General features: G+C 47.8%; 1 protein-coding gene across 4 annotated transcripts in view; it reads left to right on the forward strand.

The window, feature by feature from the left end:
• Positions 1-2,217: 2,217 nt before the first annotated feature.
• RAB41 (RAB41, member RAS oncogene family) overlaps positions 2,218-20,469 on the forward strand; it is a 49,824-nt gene continuing 31,572 nt past the window's right edge. For all 4 annotated transcript variants that reach the window (XR_005780732.1, XM_040442293.1, XM_040442294.1 and 1 more), the window contains exon 1: positions 2,218-2,365. Coding sequence is in view for 3 of the 4 variants with exons in the window: in XM_040442293.1 (XP_040298227.1) it covers positions 2,293-2,365 (73 nt within the window). In the remaining variant the exon portion in view is untranslated. The remainder of the gene's footprint in view (positions 2,366-20,469) is intronic.

The raw sequence follows: 20,469 nt of genomic DNA on the forward strand, positions 1-20,469 counted from the left end.
TATAATTGGCTTATGCATTCCTTTACACTCTATATACCTCCCTTGTTGGGACACCTGTACAAGGGTGAGAAATCAAACACTTCTCACAGCACAGCTCTTTGCCCCCCCTCTCTTCTCCAGTCTTGAGACAAAGAGGGGGGTGGGAGGAACTTGAAAAAGAAAAAGTTAACTCATTACAGTCCTAGAGATACAAAATATAGAATAAAATTCACACATCTTTAACATCATACACCGATGAACAAAGTAAGCAAGTAGCTGAGATGAGGTGTGAAGCCAGAATGAAGAAGAGGGGAGGAGACAAGAGAGAGAGCAGAAGTTAGGGGAAGAGAGAAGGGACACACATAATGGAAAGGCAAACCATGTGTAACATGATACTGACCACCCCCACAGTGCCCCGCCACTTTAAAATGGGACCTCCACAGCAGCCCATCCCCTTAACTTTGATCTTCACAGCAGTCTGCCCCTTTAACAGTGAGTTTCCCAGCACCCTACTCCTTTGACAGTGACCTCCTCAGGGGCCCACCCCCTTAACAGTGACCTCAACAGTACCCCGCTGCCTTAACAGTGACCTCACAGTACCCTGCTGCCTTAAAAGTGACCTCCACAGCAGTTGCCCCTTTAATAGTGACCCCTGCCCCCTTAACAGTAACCTCCACAGTGTCCGCCCCTTTAACAGTGACCTCCACAGCGTCCTGACCCTTTAACAGTAACATCCATAGTGCCCGCCCCTTTAACAGTGACCTTCACAGTGCCCGCCCCTTTAACAGTGACCTCCACAGTGCCCGCCCCTTTATCAGTGACCTCCACTGTGCCCACCCCTTTAACAGTGACCTCCACAGTGCCCGCCCCTTTATCAGTGACCTCCACAGTACCCGCCTCTTTAACAGTGACCTCCACAGTGCCGGCCCCTTTAACAGTGACCTCCACAGTGCCCGTCCCTTTAACAGTGACCTCCACAGGGCATGTGTAGGGCAAGTGATAATGAGCACTTTTTTTTATATAATTTATTGATTTGGGATTTTTTTATGAAAACACTGAGCAGTGAGCTGCCTGTCTTCACTGTTCAGAGAATAGTGAAGATGTTCCTCAGAAAAGAATAGAAAGTTCTCCAGCATCCATCAGTGTTGATCGTCTTTATTGTAGATAGGTATAAACGTACATACTTCAATCTTCACCACCCTCCACCATAGGTTAACCTGTGGTGGAGGGTGGTGAAGATTGAAGTATGTACGTTTATAGTGATCTACAATAAAGACGATCAACACTGATGGATGCTGGAGAACTTTCTATTATTTTCTGATTATACAAGGGACAGGTCCGGTCCTCTCCGTGCACCGAACGCTTATGGTGAGCTGGATAATTTTCTCCTTTGAATTACTGAAGATGTTCCTCACTCTGCCCTGCCCTCACTGCCTCTCTCATATATTCACTAAAGATGGCCATAAATACTATGGGGGCAGGGGCGTATCTAAAAGCTCATGGCCCCTAGTGCAAGAGTTCAGCTTGGGCCCCCCTTCCCTCAGTGCTTGTTGGAAAGGGGCAGGGGAGCACATAGCCTTCCTGCTGCCTGAGGCAAACATTGAAAGGGCACCCCCTCATGCCAAATTCTTGACCTAGCCCCTTCCCTCCAGCCAGAGGTGTAAATTGACCAGCGAGCACTTTCTATAATGCCAGTGTCTTATGTGGCACAAGGGTCTTTGGGCCCCTGAGCCCTGTAGCGACTGCTACCTCTGCACCCCCTCTAGCTACGCCCCTGTATGTCCCCTATAGCTAGGAGCAGGCCTCTGCATAGCTTTGTCCACCGCACCTTCTAAATGTAAGACAGCTTCCTTGCTGTCTTACATTTAGGCCATTTTCTAGAAAATGGTAAATGAGACAGACCCGAATTCCCTAAATTGCACCTTTTTGCCCACTTTTATGCCCCTTTCTTTGTATTTTATTGCAGTTTTGATTTACTTTGAGGCCAGCTCACTTCACCTTTTTATTATTGGTGATAAGGTCTCCTCAAAGTCCATAAAAAAAAAAAAATACAAATGATAAGAAACTAAGTAGACTAATCATGGCGGGCACTGCTCTGCACCGTCACTGGACACAGAGTGTCAGCCGCTCCCATCAGGCTCAGGGCCTCACTCCCCTGGGTATACCAATATGGCGGCTCCTGCCTCGGGAGCGCGCACGGCCCCTCCCTCCCCATCACGTTAGCAGCACGCGCTCGGCCTGGTGTGCGTGCTCGCTCGCTCCTCGGTTCTGGTCGGTTCTGCTCCAGGTCGGTGATTCGGCTCCTGCATCATCATGACCTCGACCGGCGGAGAGTTCGGAAACCCCCTGAGAAAATTCAAGCTGGTCTTCCTTGGGGAGCAGAGCGGTGAGTGACGGCTCCGGGAGTGGTTGTGTGGGGACAGCGGAGGACTGTGGCCAAGTGGATATGCCGGGGCCGGGTGCGGCAGTGGGGGGGCTCCGGTGATCCCGGCTGATCCTTATACAGTTCTAATCGCTGGGTGATCGGTCAGTGATGGGGGTGACGTCATAGCTATAAATATCTGCCCGCAGACACTACACAGTGACGCAGGGTGAGTGGTGTGACGTCACAGCTGTAACCCCTGTCACTACACAGTGACCCTGGGTGAGGGGTGTGATGTCACAGCTGTAACCCCTGTCACCCTGACACTACACAGTGACGCAGGGTAAGGGGTGTGACGTCACAGCTGTAACCCCTGTCAGCCTGAACAGTGACCCTGGGTGAGGGGTGTGATGTCACAGTTGTAACCCCTGTTACCCTGACACTACACAGTGACGCAGGGTGATTGGTGTGATGTCACAGTTGTAACCCCTGTTGGCCTGACACTACACAGTGACACAGGGTGATTGGTGTGACGTCACAGCTGTAACCCCTGTCACCCTGACACTACACAGTGACGCAGGGTGAGGGGTGTGATGTCACAGTTGTAACCCCTGTCACCCTGACACTACACAGTGACGCTGGGTGAGGGGTGTGATGTCACAGCTGTAACCCCTGTCACCCTGACACTACACAGTGACGCTGGGTGATTGGTGTGATGTCACAGTTGTAACCCGTCACCCTGACACTACACAGTGACGCAGGGTGATTGGTGTGATGTCACAGCTGTAACCCCTGTCACCCTGACACTACACAGTGATGCAGGGTGAGTGGTGTGACGTCACAGTTGTAACCCGTCACCCTGACACTACACAGTGACGCAGGGTGAGTGGTGTGATGTCACAGTTGTAACCCCTGTCACCCTGACACTACACAGTGACGCAGGGTGAGGGGTGTGACGTCACAGCTGTAACCCCTGTCAGCCTGAACAGTGACCCTGGGTGAGGGGTGTGATGTCACAGTTGTAACCCCTGTTACCCTGACACTACACAGTGACGCAGGGTGATTGGTGTGATGTCACAGCTGTAACCCCTGTCACCCTGACACTACACAGTGACGCAGGGTGAGGGGTGTGACGTCACAGCTGTAACCCCTGTCAGCCTGAACAGTGACCCTGGGTGAGGGGTGTGATGTCACAGTTGTAACCCCTGTTACCCTGACACTACACAGTGACGCAGGGTGAGGGGTGTGATGTCACAGTTGTAACCCCTGTTACCCTGACACTACACAGTGACGCAGGGTGATTGGTGTGATGTCACAGCTGTAACCCCTGTCACCCTGACACTACACAGTGACGCCGGGTGAGGGGTGTGATGTCACAGCTGTAACCCCTGTCACCCTGACACTACACAGTGACACAGGGTGATTGGTGTGATGTCACAGTTGTAACCCCTGTCACCCTGACACTACACAGTGACGCTGGGTGAGGGGTGTGACGTCACAGCTGCAACCCCTGTTGGCCTGTACTACACCTGTATATAACAGAGCTGAGGCATGGAGTGAAGCTCGCGGAAATACGTACAATACAGATATAACGGGTGGACAGCCCTACCACCTATGAGCGGGCATGATTGTGCCAGAGAAGATCTGGGGAATGGCAGAGTCATTCCTTGTCAGTTATTGCAGGTGTTCAGTGGCCACAGCCAGGCATGGCATCCTGCTGACCTCAACCAACCTCACCACATATGGCCAGGAGGCAGGGACACATGTCTGCCCGGGTATCTCTGTAAGTCTTAAAGGGCCCCTGTCAGCAGATTTGTACCTATGACACTGGTTGACCTGTTACATGTGGCCTTGGCAGCTGAAGGCATCTGTGTTGGTCCCATGTTCATATGTGCCCTCAATGCTGAGAAAAATTATGTTTTAAAGGATAACTGTCATATTTTCATAAAAAAAATCTATTGTAGCATATGTTACTGCTGCAGCATCATTATGCATAAAGCAATCTTTAGTTTCTTCACTCACCACTGTTTTCCTTGAGTTTTCCCCTTAGTTACGGCTGTTTTGAATTCTACATTATGAGGATCTTATCAAGATGGCTCCTCTGCCAGTTCTCTGAGGCCAAAACTGCTTTCCCTCACTTCACATACACACTTGCTGTAGCCAGCAGCTTGGTGCCAGCCAATCAGATTGGATTACTGAGACACGCCTCCTCACTCTGAAGCCTAATGCAGGCATGCAGTGTGAGGACCGCCCCTCCGTCTTCCTACCCAGAGACAGTCCAGCCCTAGCAACTGTCTTAGGGCTCTTTCACACTTGCGTTATTGTCTTCCGGCATAGAGTTCCGTCGTCGGGACTCTATGCCGGAAGAATACTGATCAGGATTATCCTAATGCATTCTGAATGGAGAGTAATCCGTTCAGGATGCATCAGGATGTCTTCAGTTCCGGTACGGAACGTTTTTTGGCCGGAGAAAATACCGCAGCATGCTGCGCTTTTTGCTCCGGCCAAAAATCCTGAAGACTTGCCGCAAGGCCGGATCCGGGATCAATGCCCATTGAAAGGCATTAATCCGGATCCGGCCTTAAGCTAAACGTCGTTTCGGCGCATTGCCGCATCCGACATTTAGCTTTTTCTGAATAGTTACCATGGCTGCCGGGACGCTAAAGTCCTGACAGCCATGGTAAGTGTAGCGGGGAGCAGGGGAGCAGCATACTTACCGTCCGTGCGGCTCCCCGGGCGCTCCAGAGTGACGTCAGGGCGCCCCAAGCGCATGGATCACGTGATCACATGGATCACGTCATCCATGCGCATGGGGCGCTCTGACGTCATTCTCGAGCGCCCCGGGAGCCGCACGGACTGTAAGTATACCGCTCCCCCGCTCCCCACTACTACTATGGCAACCAGGACTTTAATAGCGTCCTGGGTGCCATAGTAACACTGAAAGCATTTGGAAGACGGTTCCGTCTTCAAATGCTTTCAGTACACTTGCGTTTTTCCGGATCCGGCAGGCACCTCCGGCAACGGAAGTGCATGCCGGATCCCAACAACGCAAGTGTGAAAGAGGCCTTATAAGGAAGCAGTGGAAAGGGACAGAGGACATTAATGAAAGCTGTTATTATAAGGTAATTACAGATGTTTTGGCAATCATTGACAGACTCACTCAGGTATACATGCCTAACTCTAATAAACTAGCAAATAAAAGAAAATATGACAGTTACACTTTAATATCTGCAAATGAGCCTCTAGGAGCAACAGGGGCGTTGTCATTACACCTAGAGGCTCCGCTCTCTCTGCAATCGCTGAGCCCTCCGCACTTTGTCTTGAAATTCATCACGCCTGGCCGTGTCTTCTCCTAATGTCTCGAGCTATGCGCTTCGGTATCCGACACAGTAGAGGAACCAGGCTCGCCGTTCTTTTCTGACCTAGAGGAGGCGGCAAGCTCTTCAAACAGCTGTTCATCAGCGGGTGCTAGAAGTGGGACCACTGATCAGATATTGATGAGCTGTCCTGAGGACCTGTAAAGATTTTTGTAAGCGTTCTCCCCTCTGGCCAAGAGATGAGCATCCCCAACAGAGGACCTCATCTATTAAAGGGGTTATCCGGGGGTTTGATGTTGATGGCCTTCAGAATAGGTCACCAGTAGGAGATCAGATCAGCTGTTTGAGGAAGCTGTGGCGCTCACTTCAATGGTGCTGAGCCTGTTCCTAGCCCGTGTGACTGATGAACGTCACGTTATATGGACTATACGGAGCGTCGCAATGTCATTTTAAAGCTGATCAGCGGGAGTTGGACCCCCCCCGATCTCATATCAATTACCTGTCCTAAGTATAGGTCATTAATATGTAAATCCCTGAAAACCCCTTTAAGGCCCCTTTCACACGAGCATGATGGATTGGCTCCGGGTGCGTTCAGTGAAACTCGCACCATTTTGCAAGTTCAGTCAGTTTTGTCTGCGATTGCGTTCAGTTGTTCAAGTTTTTCCGCGCGGGTGCAATGCGTTTCGATGCGTTTTCATGCGCTTGATAAAAAACTGAAGGTTTACAAACAACATCTCTTAGCAACCATCAGTGAAAAACGCATCGCACCCGCACTTGGTTCCAGATGCAATGCGTTTTTCACTGAAGCCCCATTCACTTCTATGGGGCATGAATAATACAGAATATAGAACATGCTGTGTTTTTTCACGCAACGCAGAACTGATGCGTGAAAAAAACCGCTTATGTACACAGACACATTGAAATGAATGGGTCAGGATTCGGTGTGGGTGCTATGCGTTCATGTCGCACATTGCACCCGCGTGGAAAACTGGCTCGTGTGAAAGGGGCCTAAGGCCTCTTTCACACAGGCGTCGCGTGTGAGGGCCAGATAGAATGTGGGTGCGTCGCAGGAAAATGCGCAATTTTTTTTCCCCACGAGTGCAAAGCGTTTTAATGTGTTATAACGGAAAATAATAGCATTCTTAATACAGAATGCTAAGTAAATGAGGGATGGAGGGGTTAAAAAAATAAAAATAATTAAACTCACCTCATCCACTTGTTCGCGAAGCCCGACTCGTCTTCTTTCTTCTTCTTTGATGACCTGGGAGGAAAAGGACCTTTGGTGACGTCGCTGCTCTCATCACATGGTCCATCACCGCAGTGATGTCACCAAAGGTCCTTTTCCTCCCAGGTCATCAAAGAAGAAGAAAGAAGACGAGTCGGGCTTCGCGAACAAGTGGATGAGGTGAGTTTAATTATTTTAATTTTTTTAACCCCTCCATCCCTCATTTACATTCTGTATTAACCACCTCAGCCCCCATGGCTTAAACACCCTGAAAGACCAGGCCACTTTTTACACTTCTGACCTACACTACTTTCACCGTTTATTGCTCGGTCATGCAACTTACCACCCAAATGAATTTTACCTCCTTTTCTTCTCACTAATAGAGCTTTCATTTGGTGGTATTTCATTGCTGCTGACATTTTAACTTTTTTTGTTATTAATCGAAATTTAACGATTTTTTAGCAAAAAAATGACATTTTTCACTTTCAGTTGTAAAATTTTGCAAAAAAAACGAGATCCATATATAAATTTTGCTCTAAATTTATTGTTCTACATGTCTTTGATGGAAAAAAAAAAATGTTTGGGTAAAAAAAAAAATGGTTTGGGTAAAAGTTATAGCGTTTACAAACTATGGTACAAAAATGTGAATTTCCGCTTTTTGAAGCAGCTCTGACTTTCTGAGCACCTGTCATGTTTCCTGAGGTTCTACAATGCCCAGACAGTATAACTACCCCACAAATGACCCCATTTCGGAAAGTAGACACCCTAAGGTATTCGCTGATGGGCATAGTGAGTTCATAGAACTTTTTATTTTTTGTCACAAGTTAGCGGAAAATGATGATGATTTTTATTTTTATTTTTTCTTACAAAGTCTCATATTCCACTAACTTGTGACAAAAAATAAAAACTTCTATGAACTCACTATGCCCATCAGCGAATACCTTGGGGTCTCTTCTTTCCAAAATGGGGTCACTTGTGGGGTAGTTATACTGCCCTGGCATTCTAGGGGCCCAAATGTGTGGTAAGGAGTTTGAAATCAAATTCTGTAATAAATGGCCGGTGAAATCCGAAAGGTGCTCTTTGGAATGTGGGCCCCTTTGCCCACCTAGGCTGCAAAAAAGTGTCACACATGTGGTATCTCCGTATTCAGGAGAAGTTGGGGAATGTGTTTTGGGGTGTCATTTTACATATACCCATGCTGGGTGAGAGAAATATCTTGGCAAAAGACAACTTTGTATAAAAAAATGGGAAAAGTTGTCTTTTGCCAAGATATTTCTCTCACCCAGCATGGGTATATGTAAAATGACACCCCAAAACACATTCCCCAACTTCTCCTGAATACGGAGATACCACATGTGTGACACTTTTTTGCAGCCTAGGTGGGCAAAGGGGCCCATATTCCAAAGAGCACCTTTCGGATTTCACTGGTCATTTTTTACAGAATTTGATTTCAAACGCCTTACCACACATTTGGGCCCCTAGAATGCCAGGGCAGTATAACTACCCCACAAGTGACCCCATTTTGGAAAGAAGACACCCCAAGGTATTCGCTGATGGGCATAGTGAGTTCATGGGAAAAAAAAAAATTCATCATTTTCCACTAACTTGTGACAAAAAATAAAAAATTCTAGAAACTCGCCATGCCCCTCACGGAATACCTTGGGGTGTCTTCTTTCCAAAATGGGGTCACTTGTGGGGTAGTTATACTGCCCTGGCATTTTCCAGGGGCCTAATGTGTGGTAAGTAGGTAAATGACCTGTGAAATCCTAAAGGTGCTCTTTGGAATTTGGGCCCCTTTGCCCACCTAGGCTGCAAAAAAGTGTCACACATGTGGTATCGCCGTATTCAGGAGAAGTTGGGGAATGTGTTTTGGGGTGTCATTTTACATATACCCATGCTGGGTGAGAGAAATATCTTGGCAAAAGACAACTTTTCCCATTTTTTTTATACAAAGTTGGCATTTGACCAAGATATTTCTCTCACCCAGCATGGGTATATGTAAAATGACACCCCAAAACACATTCCCCAACTTCTCCTGAGTACGGCGATACCACATGTGTGACACTTTTTTGCAGCCTAGATGCGCAAAGGTGCCCAAATTCCTTTTATGCGGGCATTTTTAGACATTTGGATACCAGACTTCTTCTCACGCTTTGGGGCCCCTAGAATGCCAGGGCAGTATAAATACCCCACATGTGACCCCATTTTGGAAAGAAGACACCCCAAGGTATTCAATCAGGGAGTCTATATGGGGTGATCAAGGGTGAATAAGGGGTTAATAAGTGACAGGGGGGGGGGTGTAGTGTAGTGGTGCTTGGTGCAACATATTACTGAGCTGCCTGTGTCCTCTGGTGGTCGATCCAAACAAAGGGGACCACCAGAGGACCAGGTAGCAGGTATATTAGACGCTGTTATCAAAACAGCGTCTAATATACCTGTTAGGGGTTAAAAAAAACACATCTCCAGCCTGCCAGCGAACGATCGCCGCTGGCAGGCTGGAGATCAACTCTCTTACCTTCCGTTCCTGTGAGCGCGCGCGCCTGTGTGCGCGCGTTCACAGGAAATCTCGGCTCGCACGAGATGACGCATATATGCGTGACTCTGCGCAGGGCTGCCACCTCCGGAACGCGAATCTGCGTTAGGCGGTCCGGAGGTGGTTAAGAATGCCCATCCCGATCATCACCTAGAACCCATGTGTGAAAATCACACCGCATCCGCACTTGCTTGCGGATGCGATGCGATTTTCACGCACCCCCATTCACTTCTATGGGGCCTGCGTTGCATGAAAAACGCACACTATGGAGAATGCTGTGATTTTCACGCAACACATAAGTGATGCGTGAAAATCACCGCTTGTGTGCACAGCCCCATTGAAGTGAATGGGTCTAGATTGAGTGTGGGAGCAATGAGTTCACCTCACGCATTGCACCCGCGCGGAAAACTCGCCCGTGTGAAAGGGGCCTAAGAATTCTCATTTCCGCGCACCGTAAAGAGAACTGGTCACCATGAAATGCAGCGCAGGTTGTAGAAGAGGAGCAGGTGTTATCAGTGACTGACAGCTATCTCTGTATGGAGACTCCTTCCTTCCCAATAATTGCCCGCTCATCAGCGGAGGAGAAAAGCTGTATTTACATAAACCGATCACCTCCACTGTGCGGGGATGAGCAATGGCTGCTGCGATCGCTTCTAGGCAGCAGATCGCTGTGTACACAGCACGGTGTGCTGCACCTGTAGGCTATCTGCACACAGGTGCGGGTGAACGCACACATTTCCATCTGTATTTTTGTGCTTTGTGCAGAATATCCGCACCAAAATCCGCAATGTCTAACCGCAGTTCTTGGTGCGGTTTTGCCGCAGATCTCACTCTTCCATTGAAAAGGGTGAAATCCGCAGCTAAAACCGCAAACATAATTGACATGCTGCAGATTTTGAAATCCACAATGCAGGTCAAATTCCACACGGAAAAAATCTGCAAAGTTTACATAAAATTTATGTAATCTCTCACACTTTACTGGTAGTTTTTTCAGCACGGGAATCTTCGCCAATTCACTGCACGTATTCCACAACGTGTGCAGGCGGCCTTAGTGTGGCTGCACTACGCTCTTTTCATGCGGAAAAACTGCAGCGTAAGGGCTCATGCACACTACCGCAAAACACGGATCTGCAAAAAATACAGATGACGTCTGTGTGCATTCAGTGTTTTGCGGAACAGCTGGCCCCTAATAGAACAGTCCTTTCCTTGTCTGTACGCGGACAGTAATAGGAACATGTTCTATTTTTTTTTTGCTGGACAGACATACAGAAATTGAGTCGTTTCCGTTTTTTGCGATACGGTACAGCAAAGTGTATGAGATTAGACAAATCTCACATACATTTGCTTCTTTTCTTAGGTGCGGACATTGACCTGCTGTGCGGATTTTAAAATCTGCAGCATATCGATTGTTGCAGTTTTTTGTGTGGATTTCATCCTTTTCAATAGAAGGGGAGATTTGCAGAAAATCCAGAAATCTTCATAGAAAACACGATATAGTGTGGGTTTATGTGCGTTTTTTGGCGCAGACTTCTTGCCGATTTTCTGCACAGTGTGCAGCCAACCCTTAGAAGGACCGATTATCGGGAACGAGCATAGCATTCATTCCTGATAATTGGCAAGGCGGTTGTTTCCACTAAACCCACCATTAGGCCTCCTGCACACGACCGTTTTTTCCCCCTGTTTACTGGCCGTTTTTTGCGTTCCGTATACGGTCCGTATACGGAACCATTCATTTCAATGGTTCCGCAAAAAAAAACTGAATGTACTCTGTATGCATTCCGTTTCCGTATTTCTGTTCCCTTGAAAGATAGAGCATGTCCTATTATTACCCGCAAATCACGTTCCGTGGCTCCATTCAAGTCAATGGGTCTGCAAAAAAAACAGAACAGATACGGAAATGCATCTGTATGTCTTCCGTTTCCGCTCCGTTTTTTGCGGAACCATCTATTGAAAATGTTATGCCCAGCCCAATTTTATCTATGTAATTACTGTATACTGTATATGCAATACTGAAAAACGGAACAGAAACGGAAACACAACGGAAACAAAAAGCGGAACAATGGATCCATGAAAAACGGACCGCAAAACACTGAAAAAGCCATATGGTCGTGTGCAGGAGGCCTTAGAGTCCATTCACACGTCTGTAGTGCATTGCGGATCGGCAATACACCCGGCCGGCACCCCCATAGAACTTCCTATTCTTGTCCGCAATTGCAGAGAAGAATAGGACATGTTCTATTTTTTTTTTTCCGGAGCCGCGGACCGGAAGATTGGGGGCACGCTCCGGAAATGCGGATGCGGACAGCACACTGTGTGCTGTCTGCATCCATTCCTGCCCCATAGAGAATGAATGGGTCCACACCCAATCCACAGAATTGCAGAACGGGTGGGGACACATTTACGGACGTGTGAATGGACCCTTACACAGAGAATGCTATCAGTCGCTGATTACACCTCCTCCTCCGCTATAACACGCTGCCTGCAGATCGCCTGCATTTCGTGGTGACAGATCTCTTTAAGAAAAATCTGCAGTGTGAATTGACCTGCGTTGCGGGTTTGAAATCTGCAGCATGACCGTTCAGGCCTCATGCACACGACCAGAGGTCGCACTACATTTTTTCCAGAAGAGTATAAATACTCCTTACCGTTTTTGAGGAGTATTTTGGCCAAGGAGGAGTACGAAAGCTGCAGGAATTCAAATACATAATACGGAGGCCTACATAATGTTAAGGGCTTGTTCACATCTGCGTTGAAGGCTCCATTCGGTATCTCTATCGCAGATTATGACATAACGGCCGGACATAAAAAACCCTGCATGCAGGACTTGTGTCTGGTAACAAAACAGGACCCTGAATGGAAACTTGGATGGACTCCATCATAGTCAATGGAGTCTGTCTAGCTCTGATCCTGTCAGTTATGGGCCCGTCCGGAACCTCTATTTTTGTTGTTCCGCTCATCTAATGGAGCCAAACGACAGAAATAAATAGTGGTGTGAATGAGCCCCGAGGAGGGCAGTTATGAAGGAGAACCATTACTAGCCTAAATAACATCTCTCCCCTCCCATGAGCTTCTCCAACATACAGTCCCATGTAAGTAACATCACTGCCCTTCCTACGTACAGTCCCAGGTAAATAACATCACCCCCTCCATCTAGTCCCTCCAACATACAGTCCCATGTAAATAACATCACTGCCCTTCCTCCAGTCCCTCGCTCCAGGATAGGGTTAGTTAGCCCTGGGAGGGTCTGGAGTGAATGCACCGCAGGCTGTTATAGCCAGGTGATAAAGTCCAGTCCAATATGGCTGATCTTCCCTGTACTTTATCACATGGCTATAATAGCCTGCATTCACCACTAGGGTTGTCATGGTACCAAAATTTTGATTCGATTTCGATATCATAAAAAAGTATTGCGATACTCAATACCATTCGATACCACGCAAAAAAATAAAAACCTAAAAAAGCTGTGTGCATTCCTCATTTTCATCCGGCCCATAATAGAACAGTCCTGTCCTATTTTTTGGGGGGACAAGGTGACAAAAAAATGGCGAATCACGCAGTTTTTATAAAAAAAAAAATTCTGTTATGGCGCTCACCGCATAGGAGATATTTTTTAATAGTTTGGACTTTTTCGGAAGTGGCGATATGTAATATGTTTATTGTTTATATATTTATTATGTAGAATTGGGAAAGGGGGTGATTTATACTTAGGGGGGTGTTTTTTTTTTTTACTTTTATTTACTTTAATAACTATTTCCCCCCTTAGGGGCTAGAACCTGGGATCTTTTCGTCCCTTGTCCTATTCACCCTGATAGAGCTCTATTAGGGTGAATAGGATCTTACACGCTCCCTGCTGCCCTGTCCATAGTACACACAGTAGCAGGGAGCTCACTATGGCAGCCAGGGCTTCAGTAGCATCCTGGCTGCCATAGTAACCGATCAGAGCCCCAGCAGTGTAAACAACTGCCACTGCACCACCAATATAGAGGGTGGAGGGGACCCTGTGGCCACTGCCACCAATGATTTAATACTGGGGTGCTTGTGTGTGTGTGGGGGGGGGGGGGCGCACTGCACCACCAATGATTTAATACTGGGGGTGGTGGGGGGGGGGGGGGCGCACTGTGCCACCAATGTTTTTAAACAATTAATACAAATACGGGGGGCCAGCAGCAGAAACACATAGCCTGCACCCGACCTCTATGACAGGGATCAGCGGCAGCTAACCCCTCAGGTGCGGGACCTGAGGGCTTAACTGCCGCTGATCGCAGCTCCCTGTCATAGAGGTCGGGTGCAGGCTATGTGTTTCTGCCTCCTGTATTTGTATTTGATGAGTTACTTATCTTCATTGGTGGCGCAGTGGCCACAGCCGTCCTCTCCTCCCCCCCTCTCACTTGTCACTGGTGGCAGCGGCAGCACACTCCTTCTCCCCTGTGCTGCTGAGGGAACATGGCGTGCACTGACAGCAGCGTGCTCCATGTTCTCTGATACTAGGCTGCGCAGCCTAGTCTTGGTAAATGGCAAATCCCGGTATCGAATTGATATAATATATAATAATCTATATAATGCGGTTCTGTCATTTGCAGACTGCAGAATACATATGGTTTTGTGCATAAGGCTTTAGGCATCACACACACAACCGTATAGTTTTCCACATCCACTTTTTTTGCGGCAAGAAATGTGGACAGCACACAGTGTCTATCCCGCAAAAAATAGAACATGTCCTATTCTCTGTTTTGTGGACAAGAATAGGCTTTTTGACAATGGGGCCTGTGGAGATTGCGGGATGCATATGGCTGGTATCTGTATTTTGTGGATTTGCGGTTTGCAGACCTCAAAATACATGTGGTCGTGTGAATGAGGCCTTTATTTTGGGGTGGAATTTATCAAGCCCTGCACTCAAGTTTTCTGGCTTCAAAAAGTTGCTTATTCGAGCATTGTGACTAGTGTTGAGTGATTCAGATTAACAATATAGCCTACCGTATATATTACCGTAACATTTCTGGGCTCCGGAGGTCTTTGCGGTCTTGCTGTAAATATCACGAGACTTGCTTCGTCTCACGTTTATGACTTGACACTTCGGTTATGTGCATAAATTACAGTGTCAAAACCCGAAGCTGAACTCTGCTTCATTAATGAGGCACAAAGCCGAGTTCAGCTTCAGATTTTGACACTATAATTTATGCGCATAACCGGTGTCATGTCATGGAGTCTTGTGATATTTGCAGCAAGATTGCGGAGCCCGTACATTTTACAATGGTACGGAGGCTATATTGTGAATGAAGTTTTCAAGCTAATCGGGTTAGGCTACTTTCACACTAGCGTTTTTACTGGATCCGAAAGGGTTTAGCAAAAACGCTTCCGTTACTGATAATACGACCATCTGCATCCGTTATGAACAGATCCGGTTGTATTGTCTTTACCATTGCCAAGATGGATCCGTCATGTATGCCACTGAAAGTCAATTGAGGCAGAGAAAACGGATCCGTTCCCATTGACTTGCATTGGGGGTCATGCCGTCTTGCTCCGCATCACAGGCTGGAAAGCAAACTACAACATGTTGCGGTTTGCTCTTCGGTATGAGAACGGAATGCATTGTGGAGCAATCCGTTCAGTTTTGTCCCCATTGACAACGAATGAGGACAAAATGGAAGCGTTTTTTTCTGGTTTTGAGCCCCTATGACTGATCTCAATACCGGAAAGCTAAAATGCTAGTGTGAAAGTAGCCTCACGATACAGCAGTCCGAACCCCATTCGCTAAGCATTAATTGTGACTTTTTTTGTGTCGCTTGTGCAAGAATTGTGTGACTTTTTGAGCACTGCGCCGTCCAGCGCCACCTTCAGATTTGGAGTGAAAATTTGGTGTGAATCAGTTTAGTGGCACATTTATGAGGTGCAACTTTTTAAAAAGTTGAAACTCCACTCCAGGAATCCTTTAACTGAAATGGGCTCAACTACAATGGACTTGCGCCAAATTTATTACTTTGCGTCATTTTCATACTGTGCGCATATTAAGAGACAGGGGGCACACCAAATAATCCAAGGAGTGCAAAGGGTGGCGAACGAGCATATGACAAATAACCTGACCCAAGAGAGAGTCAAAAGAGCCACCCCACGAATGCACATCCAACAATGAATCAATATTAAAATGTATATAAAGTTTATTAGACACACAAACAGACACACATTAAAAATTGTATACAATGAAGACAAAGTGCGGTATGCAATAGAATATGTATAACCAACACACACAGGTCCACTGAGTTGCCACAAATAGGCATATGCGCTATAAACCAGCATATAAAGGAATTCAATAAATAACATAAAGCAAATGTCAGGTAAGACAACTGTAGATATACCAATCATGTTAACTAGTGAGGCAGCCATACCAACAGAGCTGTTCGGCACATACTGTGCGCATAGTAACTCCAGTCTAAAGGTTCACCTCAAATATACCTACATCATTTGTTTTTATTCCATGTAAAATTGCTGATAAATATTGCTTCATATTCTAAATCTGAAGCGAGGGAGGATAAAAGGCACATTCCACTTAAAGGGGTTTTCCAAGACTAAGGGCTCTTTCACACTTGCGTTCTTTTCTTCCGGCATAGAGTTCCGTCGTCGGGGCTCTATGCCGGAAGAATCCTGATCCGTTTTATCCTAATGCATTCTGAATGGAGAGAAATCCGTTCAGGATGCATCAGGATGTCTTCAGTTCCGGAACGGAAAGTTTTTTGGCCGGAGAAAATATTGCAGCATGCTGCGCTTTTTGCTCCGGTCAAAAATCCTGAACACTTGCCGCAAGGCCGGATCCGGAATTAATGCCCATTGAAAGGCATTGATCCAGATCCGGCCTTAAGCTAAACATCGTTTCGGCGCATTATCGGATCCGACGTTTAGCTTTTTCAGAGTGGTTACCATGGCTGCCAGGACGCTAAAGTCCTGGCAGCCATGTTAAAGGGTAGTGGGGAGCGGGGGAGCAGTATACTTACCGTCCGTGCGGCTCCCCGGGCGCTCCAGAGTGACGTCAGGGCGCCCCATGCGCATGGATGACGTGATCGCATGGGGTGCTCTGACGTCATTCTGGAGCGCCCCAGGAGCCGCACGGACTGTAAGTATACTGCTCCCCCGCTCCCCACTACTACTATGGCAGCCAGGACTTTAATAGCGTCCTGGCTGCCATAGTAACACTGAACGCATTTTGAAGACGGATCCGTCTTCAAATGCTTTCAGTTCACTTGCGTTTTTCCGGATCCGGCGGGCACCTCCGGCAAATGGAGTGCACGCCGGATCCGGACAACGCAAGTGTGAAGGAGATCTTAAAGGGAACCTGTCACCAGTTTTATGGTGTCCTAACTAAGGGCAACATAAATAAGTGACTGATTCTCTTAGCAAAATGCTGGGTCACTATCTTTAATTGACCAAGTCAATCTGCCAACATCTTGTATTGAAAAGCTCCAGCTGATAATAAGTCATGAATATTTATGAGCTCGTGACTCTCCCCGCCCACCTGCTGCTGAATATGAACCAGCAGCAGGTTATGGCTATGGCTATAGCTCTGAATTAAATAAACACTGGTCTCACTGACATCATGCTGGACTCAATTACATCACGCTGGACTCAAATCAGCTCATTAGCATGTGGCATCTTTGTGTGTATATTATGAGGTAACCATCTGTCACACCAGTAAGTGAATACATCTAAGGCACTTTTTTGTAGTTAATGATTGTATATAATTAGTAGGGGTGCACCGAAATGAAAATTCTGGTCCGAAACCGAAACTTCAGGATGCCCTTGACCTTTTTTTTTTAATGATTTTATTAATAATTCTTTTTCATGAATGAAATTCATCTGTGGGTGGCGCTGTTATGGAGAGGGGGATCTGTGGGTGGCGCTGTTATGGAGAGGGGGATCTGTGGGTGGCGCTGTTATGGAGAGGGGGATCTGTGGGTGGCGCTGTTATGGAGAGGGGGATCTGTGGGTGGCGCTATGGAGAGGGGGATCTGTGGGTGGCGCTGCTATGGAGAGGGGGATCTGTGGGTGGCGCTGTTATGGAGAGGGGGATCTGTGGGTGGCGCTGTTATGGAGAGGGGGATCTGTGGGTGGCGCTGTTATGGAGAGGGGGATCTGTGGGTGGCGCTGTTATGGAGAGGGGGATCTGTGGGTGGCGCTGTTATGGGGAGGGGGATCTGTGGGTGGCGCTGTTATGGAGAGGGGGATCTGTGGGTGGCGCTGTTATGGAGAGGGGGATCTGTGGGTGGCGCTGTTATGGAGAGGGGGATCTGTGGGTGGCGCTGTTATGGAGAGGGGGATCTGTGGGTGGCGCTGTTATGGAGAGGGGGATCTGTGGGTGGCGCTGTTATGGAGAGGGGGATCTGTGGGTGGCTCTGTTATGGAGAGGGGGATCTGTGGGTGGCGCTGTTATGGAGAGGGGGATCTGTGGGTGGCGCTGTTATGGAGAGGGGGATCTGTGGGTGGCGCTGTTATGGAGAGGGGGATCTGTGCACTGTTATGGAAAGGGGATATGTGCACTGTTATGGGCATAACAGTGCACAGATCCCTTTCCCCATAACAGTGCACAGATCCCTTTCCCCATAACAGTGCACAGATCCCTTTCCCCATAACAGTGCACAGATCCCTTTCCCCATAACAGTGCACAGATCCCTTTCCCCATAACAGTGCACAGATCCCCCCTCCCCATAACAGTGCACAGATCCCCCCTCCCCATAACAGTGCACAGATCCCCCCTCCCCATAGCAGTGCCATAGACCGATCCCCCTACCCATAACAGCCCCGGCCCTGCTGCTCACAGCATCACTCACTGCATCTTTATTTTACCTTACAATCGTGACGCTCCAGTAACAACTCTGCAGGCAGAGCGGAGGGCGGCGTAACGTCACTTACTCACGTGACGCACCTGCTCCGCCCACTTTATGAATGAAGGAGGCGGAGCAGGCGCGTCACGTGAGTAAGTGACGTTACGCCGCCCTCCGCTCTGCCTGCAGAGTTGTTAGTTACTGGAGCCTCACGATTGTAAGGTAAAATTAAGATGCAGTGACAAAGTAAACCGCCCGCCCGCAGATGGTGGGTGACAAATCCCACACCCCATATTTTCGGCCGATATGTAACAATATCGGCCGAAGTGGATTAGGTGCATTTTCGGCCGATATTTTCGGTTGCCGGAATTTCGGTGCACCCCTAATAATTAGTTAGATTATATTCGGATATCCACATGACAGGTTCCCTTTAAATACTGATGACCTATCCTCTGATCTGTTCGAGAAGGCAATGCCGCAGCCTTTTTTCAGCTTTTCCTAGGCCAGGTGACGACGCGTTCATCGTTCACGTGGCCTTGGCTCCGCTCAGTCACATTGAAGTGAATGGACCTGAGCTGCGATACCAAGCACAGCCACTATACAATGTATGGCGCTGTGCTTGATCTGCTGAGAGAAGACCACACCGCACACAGGAGCGCCAGTGACTTCTCAAAGCAAACAGCTGATCTGCGGGGGTCCCAGGTGTCGACCCCCCCAGAGGATCAGATACTGATGATCTATCCAGAGTATATGTTACCAACCCCTGTTAACTAACCCAACATGTCTGTAGTACACACACCCTTCATCCAGTGATGTTGGTCTGCAATCAACTTGTCCATATTATTAAAGTACCATTCATTCCATGGCACTGTACATATAAGGGGTGCACATACATAATACAGACTGGTACAGAAGGAGAGAGGGCTCTACCCGCAAGAGCTTACAATCTACAAGGATTATCTTTTCAAATCTGTATGAACATTTCCTATCCACATACAATGTGTATTAACTAGTTGGATCCTGTGCACCAGAGTAAGAGCATCTGCCAGTTTCCATGCCATGATCACTACCGTACATGCACAGAAGAGTAGTAATCATGTCATGAGGACCTTGTGTAATATCATTAAAGGGGCATTCCGGTTATGTGACGTTATCCAGCTATTTTTAGTTTTTTATGCTCAGGATTAGGGTACATTCACATGTCTGTTTTTGTCCGTGGCTGCGGACAAGAATAGGACATGCGCTATCTTTTTTTTTTTTTTGCGGGGCCGGGGAACGGAACTACAGATGTGGACAGCTCATGGAGCCTCCTTGGCGTCACCCGCGATGCTAGGGAGGCTCCAACCCCATCCCCGCCTGCCATTGGCTGTTCCCAACTTCCCACAGACATCGGATGTTTTCATTCATGTACAGAGAGAAGCCGCAGCGGGGACCAGGAGTGGGGTAAGTATATTATGCGTGAGGGGCCCTGCATATGTGGGGGGGGGGGGGGGGGGAAGGTTTCTTGAAATTGGATAACCCCTTTAAGGGAACCTGTCACATTGAACCAGGTGTCTGAGCTGCAGGCACCATGTTGTGGAGCAGGAGGAGCTGAGCAGATTGATATATAGTTTTAGGGATAATTTATACATTTAGATTCCTGCTAATTCTCAGCTTTGAAGTCCAGGAGGCGGTCCTACCAGTGATTGACAGCCTTCCCTCTATGACTGTGTATACAGAGATTGAAGTCCAGGAGGCGGTCCTACCAGTGATTGACAGCCTTCCCTCTATGACTGTGTATACAGAGATTGAAGTCCAGGAGGCGGTCCTATCAGTGACTGACAGCCTTCCCTCTATGACTTTTTATACAGAGATTGAAGTCCTGGAGGCGGTCCTACCAGTGACTGACAGCCTTCCCTCTATGACTGTGTATACAGAGATTGAAGTCCTGGAGGCGGTCCTATCCGTGACTGACAGCCTTCCCTCTATGACTGTGTATACAGAGATTGAAGTCCAGGAGGCGGTCCTATCAGTGACTGACAGCCTTCCCTCTATGACTGTGTATACAGAGATTGAAGTCCAGGAGGCGGTCCTATCAGTGACTGACAGCCTTCCCTCTATGACTGTGTATACAGAGATTGAAGTCCAGGAGGCGGTCCTACCAGTGACTGACAGCCTTCCCTCTATGACTGTGTATACAGAGATAGCTGTCAATCACTGAGAGCACCGCCTCCTTGTCTTCAAAGCTCAGAATTATCAGGAAT

This window comes from Bufo bufo, chromosome 8 (genome assembly GCF_905171765.1).
Source record: "Bufo bufo chromosome 8, aBufBuf1.1, whole genome shotgun sequence".
Classification (NCBI taxonomy): Eukaryota; Metazoa; Chordata; class Amphibia; order Anura; family Bufonidae; genus Bufo; species Bufo bufo.